The following is an 18,192-nucleotide window of genomic DNA, read 5'->3' on the forward strand; positions in this document are numbered from 1 at the left end:
TCACATTTCATTTTTCGCAAGCATAGTAGCTTGCAACCTTAGCAAATGATTTTTCCATTTTGAACTTTAGGAAAGATACATTTATTATGTGGAATTTATTAAAGCCTATGGCTTTACCCTAGTCCCAATATTTGACACTCTATTTTTGTAAAAGAAGAGTGCCGTGCTCTATAAAAAGCACATCTTGTATATTTTGGGAGCTATGGCCTAATTTTGGTGAAAAGAAAGCTAATAAAGAAATACTCTTGTGTGGGGAGAGGCCACGCACAAGAGGAGGGGAAGATTGCACCCAATATGGTCTATTGAGCTAAGTATTTTAATTTTGTTAAGTGTTTGAATTTCAATTGATTTGATTTAGTTGAAGCTTGCAAAGCAATGGTTTTTATGGTTGAATCAATTCTTGTAAATTCTCTACTTTTCCACAATCAATCCTAGAACAAGATTCCGGTTGCAGTGGTATCAGAGCTTGGGCTAGGAGATTTGTGGAGAAGGTAGGAAAGGGCTTCAACTTCTCAAAAATCAAGAAAGTGCAGGAAATTATCCAGTGGACAGAAGGGTGTTTTGTAGGTCTTTACCCAAAGGTCAAAGATTCAAAACTAGATCTACTCTCAAACCCACTCACCACCCTGCAAAACCATCCCTCTATCAAAAAGTGGTTTTTCCAAATACTCAGTGAAATCAAAATCTGACCGCATGGATGAAATCCCCATAGCCAAAAACCTCACGGGATTCTCTCAGAAATCAGAAAGCTTCAAGCATGAGTAAATCCATAATAGACGGAGCAGATTAATCAGTGTAAAAGCCAACAAAAAAAATCATCAAAAGAAATTCGTGGAGAAGGCGCACGGCGGCAGCCTGCCCCGGCGCAAAACGGCGTGTGGGAGAAATTAAAAAAAAAAGAGAATCACAAGCCTAATCAAGCTTAATCACCTTCTTAATCCTAATCTTACTTTTTCTAATTCCCATACAAGTCATATCACTTTTCTTTTGAGCCTTTACTTCTCCTATTTTCAAATTTGAAGAGAAATACAAAAGGTTTTCAAATCTGAAATTTCTGGGTGCAGAAAAGTGATTTACAGGTTTTAAAAGGCTTAAAAATTACCTAGAAAAGGCCAGAAAATTCCAAAATCATTTCTGAAAAATTCTGAAAAAATTTCAGAAAATATTACAGAGATTGGGCAATGTTTACAGGACTGTTTCAGTAGGTTTCAAAGTGCAGAAAAATTATTTCATCAATAATTTGACTAGCCCAAGTCTCGTAAATCACGCGGAATGAGGGTACTTCTTCTAAACCATTTACTAAATCTTTTTATGCTTCAAAGAAGATGTATAAACCAGGTTATGACAAAGGCAAGGACGAGGCTAAAGGCAACATGAGTACCAATAAGAAAGTCAATGGTGGCAAACCGAAGACATCTATTATCAAATGTTTCAAGTGCCACAAAGAAGGACATATAGCCCCGAATTGTCCGGAGCGTACCAAGAATTCAACACCAGCAGCAGCAGCAGCTCGAGTCAATATGATTGAAGAAGACGGCAATGAAGAAGAATCATTCAAGCAAGAGGGTAATTCCGATCCAGACTACTCAGAACAAGAAGGTAAACCTCATGTTCATTCTTTGCTTAAAATAAAAGGAACGATAAATGGACATGAAGTTCTTATTTTGCATGATGATGGTAGTACACATGATTTCATTTATGAAAAGGCACTTAGAGCATTAAATCTTCATTCTTCACCCACGCACTATAAAGTCAAAGCAGCATTTACTGGAACAAAGTATAATTGCATGCAAGAGGTGAAAGGTTTGGATTTATGCATCAAGCCTTTAACAGAAAAGAGGGATTTCTTAGTTGCACCTTTACAAGGGGTAGATATAATTTTGGGTATGCCTTGGAGACACAAATACAATCCTATTATAGACTATGACACTCATAGCATTTCTCTAAGGAAGGACAATGAAAATATTATCCTCCAGTGTCAAGTCAAAGGAGAAATGAGTCCTTTGTTGAGTCACACTCAAGCAAAGAGAGCTCTAAGAAAAAGAGACAAGACTGGGTTAACCAGCTTGATGCTGAGTCTGACACATCCAAAAGTCCAAAGTTTGATCTTTTTATCTCCAAATTTAGTGACTGTTTCATGGAAGATCTACCTCCAGGATTACCTAAGTCTAGGCCTGAGGATCATAGTATTGACTTATTGCCTGGAAATTCTCCGCCTTGTAAAGCTCCCTATAGAGTCAACAATTTAGAGCAAAAAGAAATCCAAAACCAAATAGAAGACTTGCTAGAGAGAGGCCTTATTCGACCTAGTAGTTCACCTTTTGGAGCTCCAGTACTTCTTGTTAAGAAGAAGAACGGAACTTACCGAATGTGTGTAGACTACCGTGCATTGAATAAGATTACTGTCAAGAACAGATATCCTATTCCTAGGGTAGATGATCTTCTTGACAAGCTTAGAGGATCAAAGGTCTTTAGTAAGATTGACCTAAAGTCTGGGTATCATCAAGTCCGTATGACTCAATCTGACATTTTCAAGACAGCTTTTAGAACCCAAACTGGTCATTATGAGTTTTTGGTTATGCCATTTGGTTTGACCAATGCTCCAGCTACTTTCAGCCGTATGATGAATCGCATATTCCTTAAGTTTCAAAGTTTTGTTATAGTGTTCTTTGATGACATTCTTGTTTTCAGCAAGGATCGACAAGAGCATGAACAACACTTGGAACAAGTGTTCAACCTTTTGAGAGAAAATGAATTGTATGTCAATCCTGAAAAGAGTTCTTTCTTTCAAGAAGAGATTGAATACTTAGGTCATATAGTGTCGGCTGAAGGGATTCATGTAGATCCTAAGAAAATTGAGTGTATTGCTTCTTGGCCTATGCCTAGAAACATACATGATCTTAGATCTTTTCTTGGCCTATGTAGTTATTATAGGAAGTTCGTCAAGAATTTTGCTTGTATTGCTCATCCTTTGACTGAACTCCTTAAGAAAGCTACAAATTTCAATTGGACTGAAAAGCAAGATAAATCTTTTGTAACACTCAAGAATGCTTTAACACAAGCACCAGTTCTAACACTACCTGATTTTCAAAGACCATTCTTTATAGTAGTGACTGATGCTAGTGGCAAAGGATTTGGAGCTGTTCTTATGCAAGACAACCATCCTATTGCTTATCAAAGTAGAAAGCTTAAACCTGCAGAGCAAAATTATAGCACATATGACAAGGAATTAGTAGCAGTAGTGCATGCTTTGAAAATCTGGAAGCATTACCTAATGGGCTCTGAATTTCTCATCAAGACAGACCAACAAAGCATTAGGCATTTGCTTACGCAACCTCTTATTTCAGATAGGCACATCAAATGGGCATCTTTCATTCAAAGTTTCCAACCTATGATTCAATACCAACCTGGAAAAGAAAATGTTGTTGCCGATGCTTTGAGTCGAAGACCAAATATCAACAACATTTCCATTATTGAAAGTGAACCATTTGTACTTATGAAGGAAACTTATAAAGATCCAGATTTTTCTGAAATATGGATCAAATTGCGTGAAAACAATTGGACACCTCAAGGAAGTTATTCTCATAATGATGGCTATCTTTTCTTTGAGAAAAGATTGTGTGTTACTCAATCTTATAGACAACTTGTCTTGGAAGAGATGCACCAACCACCATTTGTGGGACATAGAGGAGTTTCCGCAACACTTCAAGTAGTTTCTCGAGAATTCTATTGGCCTCATTTAAAGAATGATGTAGCTAAATTTGTAGCTGAATGTAACATTTGCCAAACAATTAAAAGCTACAAAGGCAAAGCTTTGGGATTGCTTATGCCTCTACCTATTCCTTATAGACCATGGGAACAAGTGTCTATTTTCCACGGCTTTCCATCCGGAATCGAATGGACAAACCGAAGTTACAAATAGCACTATCTTAGATATGCTTAGAGCCTATGTTTCCCAGCAACCTAGTGCATGGGATAAGTATATACACCTACTCCAATTTGCTTATAATAATACTCCTCATACTGCTACTGGTCGAGCACCATTTGAGATCATCTATGGTAGAGCTTTGCCTATTCCGGCTACTAGACTTTCTCATAAGATTGAAGCTGCCGACCAATATGTTAGAGACTTTGATCGCATTTTATCTGAAGTGCGTGATTGTATTGCAAGAGCTCAAGAGAAGTATACAACTCAAGCAAATAGGAAGCGTAAAGATTTTTCATTTCAAGAAGGTGATTATGTACTTTTGAAAATTGAAAAACGTCGATTAAAGAGTGTGGAAAAATTCCCTGCAGTGAAGCTAGCGCCTAGATATTATGGGCCATTTAAAATCCTTCAAAAGATTAATGATGTGGCCTATAGGCTAGAGCTTCCATCTAATTGGAATATCCACAATTCTTTTCATATCCATCTCTTGAAACCTTTTCGAGGAACACTTCCTACTCACCCAACATATGAGGAACCACCTCTTATTGAAGGAGAGGAAGAAGTACTAGTTCCTGATGCTATCATTGACCAAGAGATAACAACAACAAGAACAGGTAATCAATACTTCAAGTATCTTTTGACTTTTAAGAATCATCCTCAAGAAGATGCTAAATGGATGCCTGAGAAATTTTTCCGAGTTTACCCTGAAATTCTTCGTTCTTTTCAAACCCAGCAAATCCGCAATTGAGGACAATTGCAAACTCAAGCAAGAGGGATGTCATGAGAATATATTTTAAGTCCTCTAGAAAAATATTATTTATCCCCTCTTGAGTAATTTGGGGATGCCTAGGTTACTCTTGCGTCATGCCGGCTAGGTTAATATCGTGGGTGATACCACTATAAATATTAATACGTGCGGTATATGACGTATGTTTGAGGCCACCTATGATTATTTCAGTTAGGTTTGTATGGCAGGGTGATTCCTGGGGTACTTACACCTGGTAGTCATGAGTTGGTGATGATTTGTGCCTGTTTAATATTTGTGGGATTAATTTAATAATTAATTGAGCTTATATTTTCAGGTGATGAAGACTATGGGAATTGAAGAGTTTACTTTGGAAGAAATGTCTTGGTTCATCACATTTCATTTTTCGCAAGCATAGTAGCTTGCAACCTTAGCAAATGAATTTTCCATTTTGAACTTTAGGAAAGATACATTTATTATGTGGAATTTATTAAAGCCTATGGCTTTACCCTAGTCCCAATATTTGACACTCTATTTTTGTAAAAGAAGAGTGCCGTGCTCTCTAAAAAGCACATCTTGTATATTTTGGGGGCTATGGCCTAATTTTGGTGAAAAGAAAGCTAATAAAGAAATACTCTTGTGTGGGGAGAGGCCACGCACAAGAGGGGGGGAAGATTGCACCCAATATTGAGCTAAGTATTTTAATTTTGTTAAGTGTTTGAATTTCAATTGATTTGATTTAGTTGAAGCTTGCAAAGCAATGGTTTTTATGGTTGAATCAATTCTTGTAAATTCTCTACTTTTCCACAATTAATCCTAGAATAAGATTTCGGTTGCAGACCGGTAGTTCTATGGGTGAATCAACACCCTCACATGATCGCAATGGTATATCCACTCCTCCTTTTTCTCTCCTCATCGCTCACAATAGAACCGGATGTATAAATTTGAGTATGCCTTCTATGAAGCAATTTCTTTTACTCAGGACACGGAGAAAGAGTTTCAATCTATTGCCTAGATGGTTTGCTCTTCTCAAAAGGCTACCCAATTTCGACAACCACAAGTGGCAACTCAAAATCAACAATCATCTTAGGTAACAAACAATTGTAATTTTTGTAAAGCTTTTGTTACTCCACGTACTGACACTTTTAACAACACTCGTGCACCCACTTTTGTAAATAAAAATGTATATAATGTGGCTAATTCCAAGCCAAATGATGTAAATTCAAAGCCCCAGTTTAGCCACAATAGTGTGCACGCACCACGTGCTAATTCGCAGTACAAATATCCCATCTTTTGTTATAAATGCCATAAATTGGGCCATAAACAAACTCAGTGCCATGTTATTCTTGGTATGCCATTTAGACACCAACATAATCCATAGATTAATTATCATACACACACTATGTCTTTCAATTTCAATAATCAGTCTCTCTCTTTATCTGGTCACTCTTCTCTTGAAATGTTTCCACTCATCTCTCACACACCGTAAGCACGTCGTGCATTAAGGAAATGTGAGAAAGCGTTCATGATTTATGTTAATGAAGTGGAAAAGAAAGAATCTTCTCTCTCCCACAACAAAAATTTATTGCTTCATTTAACAATTATTTTACGGACGACTATCCTCCCCATCTACCCCCTTCCCATGGTTACTTAGACCATAAGGTAGAACTTCTTCCAGGCATTCAAGTGTCTCACAAAGCACCATATAGACACGGCCCTTTGCACCAACAAGAAGTGCAACATCAAGTAGTTGAATTTCTTAACAAAGGTCTCATTCGCCCTAGTAGCTCCCCATTTGGTGCACTTGTCTTGCTTGTGCAAAAAAAGAATAAAACCTTACGATGTGCATAGACTATAGAGCATTAAATAAAGTGATTGTTAAGAACCGCTACCCAATCCCTAGAATTGATGACCTATTAGATAAATTGAAAGGTACAAGTGTATTTAGTAAAATTGACTTAAAGTCTAGATATCATCAAATCCATATGGATCCTATTGATATCCTCAAGACTGCTTTCCGAACACAATCAAGACATTATGAGTTCATTGTCATGCCCTTCGGTCTTACTAATGCTCCTACCACATTTGCACGCATGATGAACAAAATTTTTATAGATTATCAAAACTTTGTGATTATTTTCTTTGATGATATTCTTGTTTACAATCACTTTGAAGAAGAACACAAGGATCACTTAAGTATTGTCTTTGATGTGTTACAATCAATTATATGTTAACCCTGACAAATGTTATTGCTTTCAAACTGAGATGGAATATCTAGGCCATATTGTATTGGCCGATGGTATTCGAGTAGACCCTAAGAAAGTCCAGACCATTCGAGAAGACTGGCCTACTCCTAAATATGCCCATGAAGTTAGACCTTTTTTTAGGTCTATCAAGTAAGTTTGTAAAGAATTTCTTGCTCATCGCTCTCCCATTGACTATCTTGCTTCACAAGAAGACAGTTTTTCGATGGGGTGACAGTCAGCAGAAGTCCTTCAAAACTTTTAAGTACTTATTGACCCATGTACTTGTCCTGCAACTCCTATTTCTTTTGACCTGACATGAAACATGACATTGCAAAATTTGTGTCTGAATATATTGTTTGTCAAAGAATTAAACGCCATCATAGTAAATCTTTTGGTCTTTTAATTCCCCTACCTATTCCCAAAGGTCCATGGGAAGATATTTCAATGGACTTTCTTATTGGTTTGCCGACTACGTCCTCTCATAATGACATGATATGGACCATAGTTAATAGATTTAGCAAGCAATCATACTTTGTACCGTGCCAAAGAAGACCCTGTCTACCCCTCAAGCTGCTAAGCTATTCATTAAGACTATCTTTCCTCACCATAGATTTCCCAAAGTCATTCTTTCTGACCAAGATGGCCGCTTTTACAATCATTTTTGGGTTGCTTTATTTAAGAAATTAGGTTCTAAAATGGACTTTGCATCCGCTTTCGATCCGGAAAGAAAAGGCCAAATTGGAGCTACCAATGGTACTATTGTGGATCTTCTTAGATCCTACACTATTGAGACCGACCTTCTAATCGGGATCAACATTTGCCTCTACTTCAATTTGCTTACAACAATACCCCCTATTTGACTACTAGTCGAGATCCCTTCGAAATTGTCTATGGCAAGAAACTTTCTATTCATGTCTCTACCATAACTAGTGATATTCTAGTTGCTGACACTTTAGCTCATGATCATGCTACTATTCTAGCTGAAGTCGTTGAGTCTATTAAGCTAGCATAATTGAAATACACCACTCAAGCCAACAAGAAACGACAACCAATGAAATTTAAAGAAAATGGTCTAGTTTAGCTTCGCATAGAGAAAAGACGCTTAAAGAATATTGCCAAGCATCCTAAGATCAAGTTGGCTCCTAGATTTTATGGACCGTCCACAATTATCCAACAAATTAATGAAAATGCATTCCACTTGGGCATTCCCACTCACTCGAAGATACGTAACTCATTCCACATTAGTTTATTGAGACCCTTTAAAGGCCCCACTCTTGTTAACCCTGTTATTGATGACCCTCCTCCCCTTGAGGATGACTGTGAAGTTCTAGTACTTGAAAGTATTATTGACCATGACCAAACAACCACCCGTACTAGCACTATGTATCATCGTTACTTGGTGAAGTATAAGAACCATTCTATTGAGGAATCACAATGGATTCCTGAAACATCGCTTACCCCACACTACCGACACTTGATTCTAGCATACCACTCACATTCACATTGATTCTTTTATGGACACCTATTCGCTGACTGAGGCAATGTCATAGTTCTTCCACATGTTTTGGTGCCAATTCACCAATTGAGGCAGCACATTCATTTAACTGCCACTGCACCTTTGGAGCTGATTTCGAGGGGGAGTAGTGGCTGTCCTCCCATCGGCAAAGCCACTCCACGTAACCTCGAATTGTGGTGGCTAGGTGGCTCCACTTCACAAGCGCCTCTGCTCGCACCTTTTCAGGTGAGATCTCGGGGCAGTGAAGGTGCCTGTATGTGCCCTTCTCAGTGAGAAAGGTGAGGTGAAAGTAGATGAATAAATGCTGCCCCTTCCGCTTCAAGGTAAGGTGCAGGAGCTCATCCTAGCCATAGGCCAGGCCGCCTCCATGGCGTTGGTAACACGAGCGTCTCGCAGCATCTGGGAGTTGTATGTTGCCTGTCCGCAGAGAGTGGCCTTCACCCCCTCATCCGTCCAGGTGACTCCAGTTTAGGGGAAATGAGAAGACAGTGGTTCCTACATTCTCTGGGTTGGGGGGCGGAGTGATAGAGTACCACACGAACTCTCAATGGTGCCCTAGTCTCCTCAAACTTTGCTGCTGAATCTACAGGGAGACACCTGAAGAGAGCTTAGTTGACCAGGTATCGCAGTAGAACGTGGGCCCCTGGGGGTGAAGCTGGCTACTTTGTCATTGATGAAGAGTAGATATAAGCCTCCACCAGGACTGAAATTTTGGAAAGAGCACCAATGGGTGGTATTAGTCTAAGAGGTTGAGGGGAGAGGCACCTGGGGAGGTATGGCGACAGTGCCCAAAAAAAAAACCCGAGTTTAGTGTAAATCCAACTTCAGATTTTGAAAATTACCTTTTGAAATTTGAGTTGAAGGTATGAATACTTTCAAATTTTCAAGGGTTGTAGTAGTAAAACCTTTTAATTTTCAAAATTTGCTTGAGTGATAATCTCAAAATTTTTAGGTTGAGGGTTTTCTACTTTTTCTAGGAATGCTTTTTTTCGAGCACTGGATGGCGTTGGTCTCCAGCTCTGAAGGAGGAGGCTCATGAGAGAGTGGCGAGAGGAGCAATTGTCGCTGGCACGGCGCTGGCTGGGTCCCCACAGGGTCCGGGGGGTCAGCTTGTGGATGGGGCATGATAGGGTCAACCAGGGCGGTGCGGGGGGAGGTCCTCTGGGGTCCAGGCTGGCTGCAGGGTGGGCACCGCCTGCGAGAGTAAGGGCTCATAACGGTTTGTCGGGGGGACTGGATCCATGTGACTGATGCTATGGAGGTATGCGACTGTCTAGAATAGTGCATCAACTACCATCGGGGCTGCAGCAAACTCTGCCTGGATAATCTGGTGGGATTGATGGTTTGCCGCGGATCATAAGGAGAACATTTTGACCTGGGGCCTATCAACTCACTCTGATTGGATAGAGTTTACACGTGATTTCATAGTTACACCATTGGTTGGTGCAGATGTGATTTTGAGTGTAAGGTAATTTCAACAGTTCAAACCATAAATCGAATGGGATGGTAATTTTTTGTGGATCACAAAGACTCTACCAAAGTTGGTAATCAACCAAGGCGAACTGGACAATGCTTTTAAGTCTTTTGTCTCTAGTGTACAAGCCACTAGTCTGGACATTGTGGTTCTCACAATTGTTGCTCATGTAGTTAGGACTGACCTATTTATTTGAAGTGGCTTCCAAAGCCCCTCATTTTATGGCCCCCCTCATTCACCATCTTCATTCCTGCAAGACAGATCCTATATATATATATATATATATATATATATATATATATATATATATAGGATCTGTCTTGCAGGAATGAAGATGGTATATATATATATATATATATATATATATATATATATATATATATAGATAGATAGAGAGAGAGAGAGAGAGAGAGAGTGTGTGTGTGTTCTAACTGCCTTCTTTTTGCATAACAGTCATATCCTCCCATGACGGATTTCCTTCAATCAGGATTACACAGGTGGGCTGGAGATGCTCGAACTTATGACTTAGATCACCAGAATACTTATATAGAGCTAGTTACATCTCCAGGTAACCCAGATGGCATGCTTCATACTGCAGTGGTGAATGGGACAGGACCGGTTATCTATGATTTGGCTTACTATTGGCCTCAATATACACCTATATTATTTGCTGCTGACTATGACATAATGCTCTTCACAATCTCAAAAAGCACTGGTCATGCTGGGACACGCATAGGGTAAGGAATCCATGTTTTGATTATCTTAATCTGCATGCATGCATGCGCGTGCAGCACACACACACACACACACAGAGAGAGAGAGAGAGAGAGAGAGAGAGAGAGAGAGAGAGAGCCATGGCAATGCAATTAATTCTTTTTCTTGACCCTCCTTTTTACCGGATTGCAGGTGGGCACTTGTCCGGGACATTGATATCGCCAAAAGAATGATTAAGTATATCGAATTGAGTACAATAGGTGTTTCCAAGGATTCACAGTTTCGAGCTTCCCAGATTCTTAAGGCTATTAGAAGTTCATATCCTCCTAACACCTTACAAATTTGGGAATGCCAAAATGACTTACTAAAGCGAAACAGCCTATTTGATTATGGTTACAGACAGATGGAATCACGATGGGAACAGCTTAGGGCTGCAGTGACTAAGAGTGACTGCTTTGCACTTGAAAATTTCCCATCCGGGCATTGCAATTTTTTTGGAAAGGAAACAGCTCCCCATCCTGGTATGCCAAAGCTGCCTCACTATCAAGTTCAAAGGTAACCATTGTTGTAATTACTGTAAGGGTTAAGCAGATGCATGCTCTTACTCTAGAGAGCTTTGCCTTGTTTTTGTGGGCAGCCTTTGCATGGGTACGCTGTGAGAAAGACGATGACTGTCATGCGGTTTTTAAGGCAAATGGGATCTTGACAAGAAGTGGTGTTCATTTTGGATCGAGTTCCAAGCATGTTAGGATCAGCATGGTTGACCATGATAGGGTCTTTCGACTGTTCGTAAGTCGCCTTCAACATATGATCACATCCTGTGGTGGTAGATAGAAGTTTTCACATCCCCACAATGAGGCCATGTCTCTGCACACAGACAAAGACAACGTTGCTTCAGTGGCATCCATGGAATCTGTCGATAAAGCATGGTATAGTAAGAATCAGCTTGATCTAATCAATCCTTTCAAAGCTGTACAGGTAGAACCCAAATTTTTGGTGGTCTCTAAATGGGGTTCCTCTATATAAATGCATTTAAGTTTTTTGTGGTCTCTCAATGGGGTTCCTCTATTTAAATGCATATAAACAATGGATGACCATTATCTTCTCCTAGTAAGAAGCCTCAGATGTACATTTCTGCTGCTTGATGATACCTAAAATGGGTAAGTGAGGAGTTTTCTTTACTGTTTTGGTGCTAGTCATCTTTTTCCAACTCAATGAGAAATTGACCAGAGCAGCATTGTCTTTGTCCAGCAAATGTTTTAGATTTTTGAATTAGTATACCTGTACATGCTTGTGACCTAGGATCTCTCTCAACCCTTAATTTTGTGCATTTTTAAGGCCTCTCATGAACCCTCTCAATCTTGTATATAATAGAACAAGAAATGGGTAATCAGGGAATTGAGTGAAGTGGTGTGTAATTGTAGATTCTGTAATTTGCTAGTGTTATTTTGTTTCTGTAAGTTGATTTCAAAGCTTTGTAATATGTGATTCCTTTATTGGGTAACAAAAGTGTATAATCACCTTCTTGTAAGTGTGTAAATATTACACTCACATACATATATTTAGTATAACCACACTTTCGTGTGGATGGAAAGTGGTATGTTTACACATGTATATATATGTATATGTATATATATATACACATATATATATATACATATATATATATATGTATATGTATATATACATATATACATATATATATATATATCTATATACATATACATATATACATATACATATATATATATGTATATATACATATACATACATATATATATATCTATATATATATCTATATACATATACATATATATATATATATATATATATATATATACATATATACATATACATATACATATACATATATACATATATATATACATATATACATATATACATATGTATATATACATATATACATATATATATGTACATATACATATATATATGTACATATACATATATATATGTATATGTATATATGTATATGTATACATACATGTATATAAGTATTATAACCACACTTTCATCTGGTAAAGAGTTGACACACATCTCCCCAGATATTACAAGACCCAAGGAATGTGCCCTTCTTTGGAAGAATGCTTTTGTTCTTGTGAACGTAAGAAGCCCCCACCTAAAATCTGCAAGGAAAGGGGTGACCACGCTTCATCTTTACAGTCAGGTTGAGACTGAATCAACAGATAAAACATTAATATGCACGATTAATCCTAACTAATCTTGTGTAGCACAACCTTAGCCAGTGATTCTGATTCCAGCTAGAAATCAAGTTGCCACTCTCCCTAGCTATGCAGCATGCTCTTTGCTTGAGGTAGTGCAGGTTCCAGGACACAATGAGCTTCATCCAAGTGCCTCTTATCTTGCGCTGGTCCTTTGCTGGATCTTTATTTTTGACGGGATCCTCTTTTGAGCTGAAGTAGCTCTCTGGATTCTGAGGTTCAAAGTTGTGCTGCTTTCAGCAAAAGCGCAGTTAGATGCTACCGCAGCTGGCAGTTTCGGCCAAGGCTGAAGCACCCAACAGCGCTAAAAGTGATGCAGCAGACTGCCGCTTTTCCAATGGGATCGAGAGGCGATGGTGTTTTCCGTGACAAGAAGAGGAGGAGGAGGAGGAGGAAGCGGAGGAGAGGGCGGCCGGGGGGGGGGGGTGGTTGTGGGTGTGGGGTTTTCTTGCTTTGGGTGCCTGCAGGCACGAAGAAATCGACGCCGAACTTCTCCTTGAGAACGCCCAGATCAGTTGAGCGACTGATGGGCATCTGCTGCAAAAGCTCCAAGACATGGTCTCATCGCAAGCGACTTCAAGTACGTAGTGGTTTTAAAGTAGATGTGCGAGACAGTATGCAAAACAACTCCTGTTGATGACTAGCCCACTTGGTCCTCTCTAAGAAAGCAAGAAAGTTTTCATACAACATGGAATGGTCCATGAGGATGGTGATGAGAGTGCAAAAACAAAGCTCTTGGGAGTGTAGGATAACTAAGTATGTGTAAGTGCTAACAACACAAATGATAAAAAATAAAGTGAGGTCCCCTATTTATGGTAAATTTTAGGGTTTGGAGTCAATCGTTTCACTAATTAGAAAAGAGCCGACTACCCAAAAACTTAAATGTGACTAATGTATCTCAATTCAATTTTTAAATTTATTAAAATAGTAATTGCATCCAAACGTCATGAAATAGTACTTTTAAAACAAATCGTAACTAGTCATTCAAAGTGTCATCAAATGTGACTTGCACAATGAAAATAAAAAGTACAATGACAAGTCCAGTTACACTCCTGATTGTGATTATGCACCACCATCTCCCTGGAGCACATCTGTATTTTTCTATTGGCACGTTTTCTGAGATCCCATGTACTTTCCCGTTTCAGTGGTATTAGAGTCTAGGGTACGCTCCGTCAGAAAGGTGTGTGTTTGGGGTACTCAGAGGGCCTAGGGATCAACAGGTCTTATGTGAAGGTGCACAGAACAACATAGGCATGAAGATTGAGCATCCACCTCGCGTAAACGTCACATTAGAGTTGTGGGCACATATTCCAATGAGAGACAGTCAGGTGGCAGAGCAGTCGAAACCGCACTGTCACTGTTTTGCAACAAGACGACACAACATTGCCACGACCAGCCAATTGGTAACAACAAAACGACACGACACTGGCAACAACAGCACATCAACAACCAAAACCGACGTGTAGCACGCAAACGGTCGACGTAACACGACCGATGGGAGTATGAAAGGGGCGCCATCAGTAGTCGCGTATGTCTATTAAGAGAGAAATGCAAAAGAGCCCCCGCTTTACCCTTTATACCTTCTCCATCAAATCTATAAGACATGTGTGAGGGTACCGATTGAGGAGTCGTATATGGATGGTGGATTGAGCGGTGGCATGAAGATGGGAATCATTTTGCTAATCATGTATTAGAATTTTATATCATCTATAGCCTTTCATGTTGCTAGGTTATTTTATGTATATTATTTGTGATTTGCTGCTGCTGGGGTCACCAATTTAGGTGTCGCACGAGTTTTATTGTTGCAGTTCATGTTCACCCGAGCCTCTGAGCCATGCTCGGTCAATGAACCTTTGAGTCTGTTTATGGTATTCCATGTCCATAAGAATCTCTGAGCCATGAATGATCAGCCTCTGAGCCATGTTCGGACCTTTGAGTTTACCTTCAAGGTTATGAAATCGATATAGCAAACGAGCATGATATTCTTGTTGTAGCATTTTCTTCTACACAACCGAGGATAGTTGTTTCCTCAAATGGGAGGACTATTAATAATCATAGAAAAATATGCTTGATTTAATGTGTGTAGAAATCAGTTTAATGGAATGTGCGAATGTGCACAAGGTTATTTTATGAGTTATTTTTGTTGGCCACATGCTAAATTTTCATACAAATTATTTTTGCATGCTTGTGCATGGAGTTGTTATATTCCTAGCGCATATGCTAGAAGAGTTGTAATTATTTACACAAAGCATGTGAACAAGCTCTAGTGTTTGAGCTATTTTTGTAAAAAAAAAGCTTGTAGAGCAAGCTCGGGCTACAATAGCCATGTAACCTATTTTTGATGGGATAAAACGTATAAAAATACTCAAGTGGGGATGCTTTTGGCACTGGGGGGGGGGGAAGTTGGGACCAAATCTGGTGTTCTCTCGCATATGTATTTTTCTGCTCGCACGCTTCCAGAGGTCTCATGTACTTTCCCGTTTCAATAAGACTTAGGAGTCATGATTGGTCCATACACACTTTCTAACTCCAATTGAGTTTGTTTTTAACCAAATCTTAAGCAGCCTTAATGTGCTCCTATTCTTCAAACTAGGTTAGGATATCGACCTAACTTTTTGGGCCAATGTTTGTGGATTCAATTCCAGACTTCCATTACTGGCTTGTCTAGTGTAGTTCAATGTTTCATCTGTCGCCAATAGAAGGTGAATATTCAAAAGAAGATGAGTTAGATCCATCTTTGGTTTCAACCACATCCATGTTGCTAGCTAATTAGGATACTCTTCTTCTTTTGTTTCCTTCTTCTTTTTTCATTCTGGCAGAAGAAATGCATGTTTCCTTTGCTTCTTTGTCCATGATTTGCTTTGCTTATGCTCATGTCAATATCGTATTGACGATAGTGTATTCTTTTCTTCCCACATAGGACTCCCAACATGTTTAAAGCCGTGGTTAGCCCAAGAGAGGTAGGACCAAAAATTTAGAGAGAGAAAATGGATTTAGGTGGATAAAGAAGCCCTTAGATCAATTAAAGATAGCCCATTGGAACTCTTAGAGTTATTTTTAAACGTTAATGTAAAAGATAATAGAGAGAGTAAAATCCATCGAGTAGAATCCTAGAGAGAGAAGAAAAGATTTTAGAAAGAGAAAGTGAAATGATCCCTTGAGCAAGTAAGATTAAGCATAAGAATAAATTATTATCCTAGGATTAGCTCAAGGAAATCTTGTTGATCCCCAAATATGGCTAGCTTAAGTCCATCTTTCAAGAAAAGAAGATTTATAAAGAGAGAAAGCCCTAGGCAACCCTTAATTCAAAGGTCGAGAGCACTCTAATCAAGAAAAGGGTGTATCCTAAAAGCTAAGTTTAGGAAGCCTAGATTAAGAGACTTTTGTTTAAAAATAAAGATCTAGATGAACATGCTATTAATAAACCACCATAGCCATAACATAAGCTTGATAAATAGACAAGAAGACATAAAAAGCAAACTATGCACGACCAAGAGTGGGTTCAATCTCCCCCCATGCATGAGTGAGCATGCTTCCTTATGTATGTATTTATTTATTAACAAAAAGAAAGTGCTCAAAAATGCTTCCTTATGTATGTATGTATTTATTTATTAACAAAAAGAAAGTGCTCAAAAATAGCTTGATACATTCCACTTTGGGCTATTAATATCAAAAAGTAACTTGGTCTCCAAACTTGTCTATTTACATTCAAATTGTAGAATTTAATTAAATAAAACTAGGGGTGGGTGACCATCGATGCACATCCATCACACCCATGCTACTCCGTGCACTGATCTGCTCACTAAAAACACAAGACACATTAAATCCCGCTTATCTGCCCATCATGATGCGACCACTACTCCATGCTCTTGCACGTAGCCCCAGTCTCATGGCCATGTGGCAAATGAGCATACTATAAATACCACATAAAATATTAAATAATTCCACAATTAATTTCATAATCCATATCTCCATAACATACCACGGGGTTAAAAAGCATCTGTCGCATCAGTTGTGTGTGAAATAAACAAAAGTAAGGGTGGCCAACCTCATGCTGACGAGCTACCTCAGGGCAAATCGGCACTAAACAAACGGGCTGCCTTAAATGGCGAATCGGCACTAAATGAATGTGCTGCCCCTCAGTTGATGAATCAGCCACTAAATGAATGTGCTGCCTCAATCGGTGAATTGGCACCAAAACATGTGGAAGAACTATGACATTGCCTCAGTCAGCGAATAGGTGTCCATAAAAGAATCAATGTGAGTGGTATGCTAGAATCAAGTGTCGGTAGTGCGGGGTAAGCGATGTTTCAGGAATCCATTGTAATTCCTCAATAGAATGATTCTTATACTTTACCAAGTAACGATGATACATAGTGCTAGTACGGGTGGTTGTTTGGTCATGGTCAATAATACTGTCAAGTACTAGAACTTCACAGTCATCCTCAAGGGGAGGAGGGTCATCAATAACAGGGTTAATAGGAGTGGGGCCTTTAAAGGGTCTCAATAAACTAATGTGGAATGAGTTATGTATCTTCCAGTGAGTGGGAATGCCCAAGTGGAATGCATTTTCATTAATTTGTTGGATAATTGTGAATGGTCCATAAAATCTAGGAGCCAACTTGATCTTAGGATGCTTGGCAATATTCTTTAAGCGTCTTTTCTCTATGCGAAGCAAAACTAGACCATTTTTTTTGAATTTCATTGGTTGTCGTTTCTTGTTGGCTTGAGTGGTGTATTTCAATTATGCTAGCTTAATAGACTCAACGACTTCAGCTAGAATAGTAGCATGGTCATGAGCTAAAGTGTCAGCAACTAGAATATCACTAGTTATGGTAGAGACATGAATAGAAAGTTTCTTGCCATAGACAATTTCGAAGGGATCTCGACTAGTAGTCGAATAGGGGGTATTGTTGTAAGCAAATTGAAGTAGAGGCAAATGTTGATCCCGATTAGAAGGTCGGTCAATAGTGTAGGATCTAAGAAGATCCACAATAGTACCATTGGTAGCTCCAATTTGGCCATTTCTTTCCGGATGGAAAGCGGATGCAAAGTCCATTTTAGAACCTAATTTCTTAAATAAAGCAACCCAAAAATGATTGTAAAAGCGGCTATCTTGGTCAGAAAGAACGACTTTGGGAAATCTATGGTGAGGAAAGATAGTCTTAATGAATAGCTTAGCAGCTTTTGAGGGGTAGACAGGGTCTTCTTTGGCAAGGTACAAAGTATGATTGCTTGCTAAATCTATTAACTATGGTCCATATCATGTCATTATGAGAGGACATAGTCGGCAAATAATAAAGTCCATTGAAATATCTTCCCATGG

At 38.9% G+C, this 18,192-nt stretch overlaps 1 protein-coding gene across 2 annotated transcripts; it reads left to right on the forward strand.

Moving 5' to 3' along the window:
* The first annotated feature begins 8,567 nt into the window (after positions 1–8,567).
* On the forward strand, positions 8,568–11,818 carry LOC147602762 (tryptophan aminotransferase-related protein 2-like). 2 transcript variants are annotated; one of them, XM_086797548.1, is made up of 4 exons: positions 8,568–9,903; positions 10,363–10,646; positions 10,816–11,178; positions 11,261–11,432. In XM_086797548.1, the coding sequence occupies exons 2-4, from the start codon at positions 10,375–10,377 to the stop codon at positions 11,280–11,282; spliced, it is 657 nt and encodes a 218-aa protein (XP_086653674.1). In that variant the 5' UTR covers positions 8,568–9,903; positions 10,363–10,374; the 3' UTR covers positions 11,283–11,432. The 2 variants fall into 2 exon arrangements, with proteins under 2 accessions (XP_086653674.1, XP_086653673.1); XM_086797547.1 differs by having other exon boundaries at positions 8,597–9,903; positions 10,816–11,144; positions 11,261–11,818.
* Positions 11,819–18,192: the final 6,374 nt, after the last annotated feature.

The sequence above is a fragment of the Cibotium barometz genome, chromosome 66 (assembly GCF_041138505.1).
Source record: "Cibotium barometz isolate CiBa-2024 chromosome 66, ASM4113850v1, whole genome shotgun sequence".
Lineage (NCBI taxonomy): Eukaryota > Viridiplantae > Streptophyta > Polypodiopsida > Cyatheales > Cibotiaceae > Cibotium > Cibotium barometz.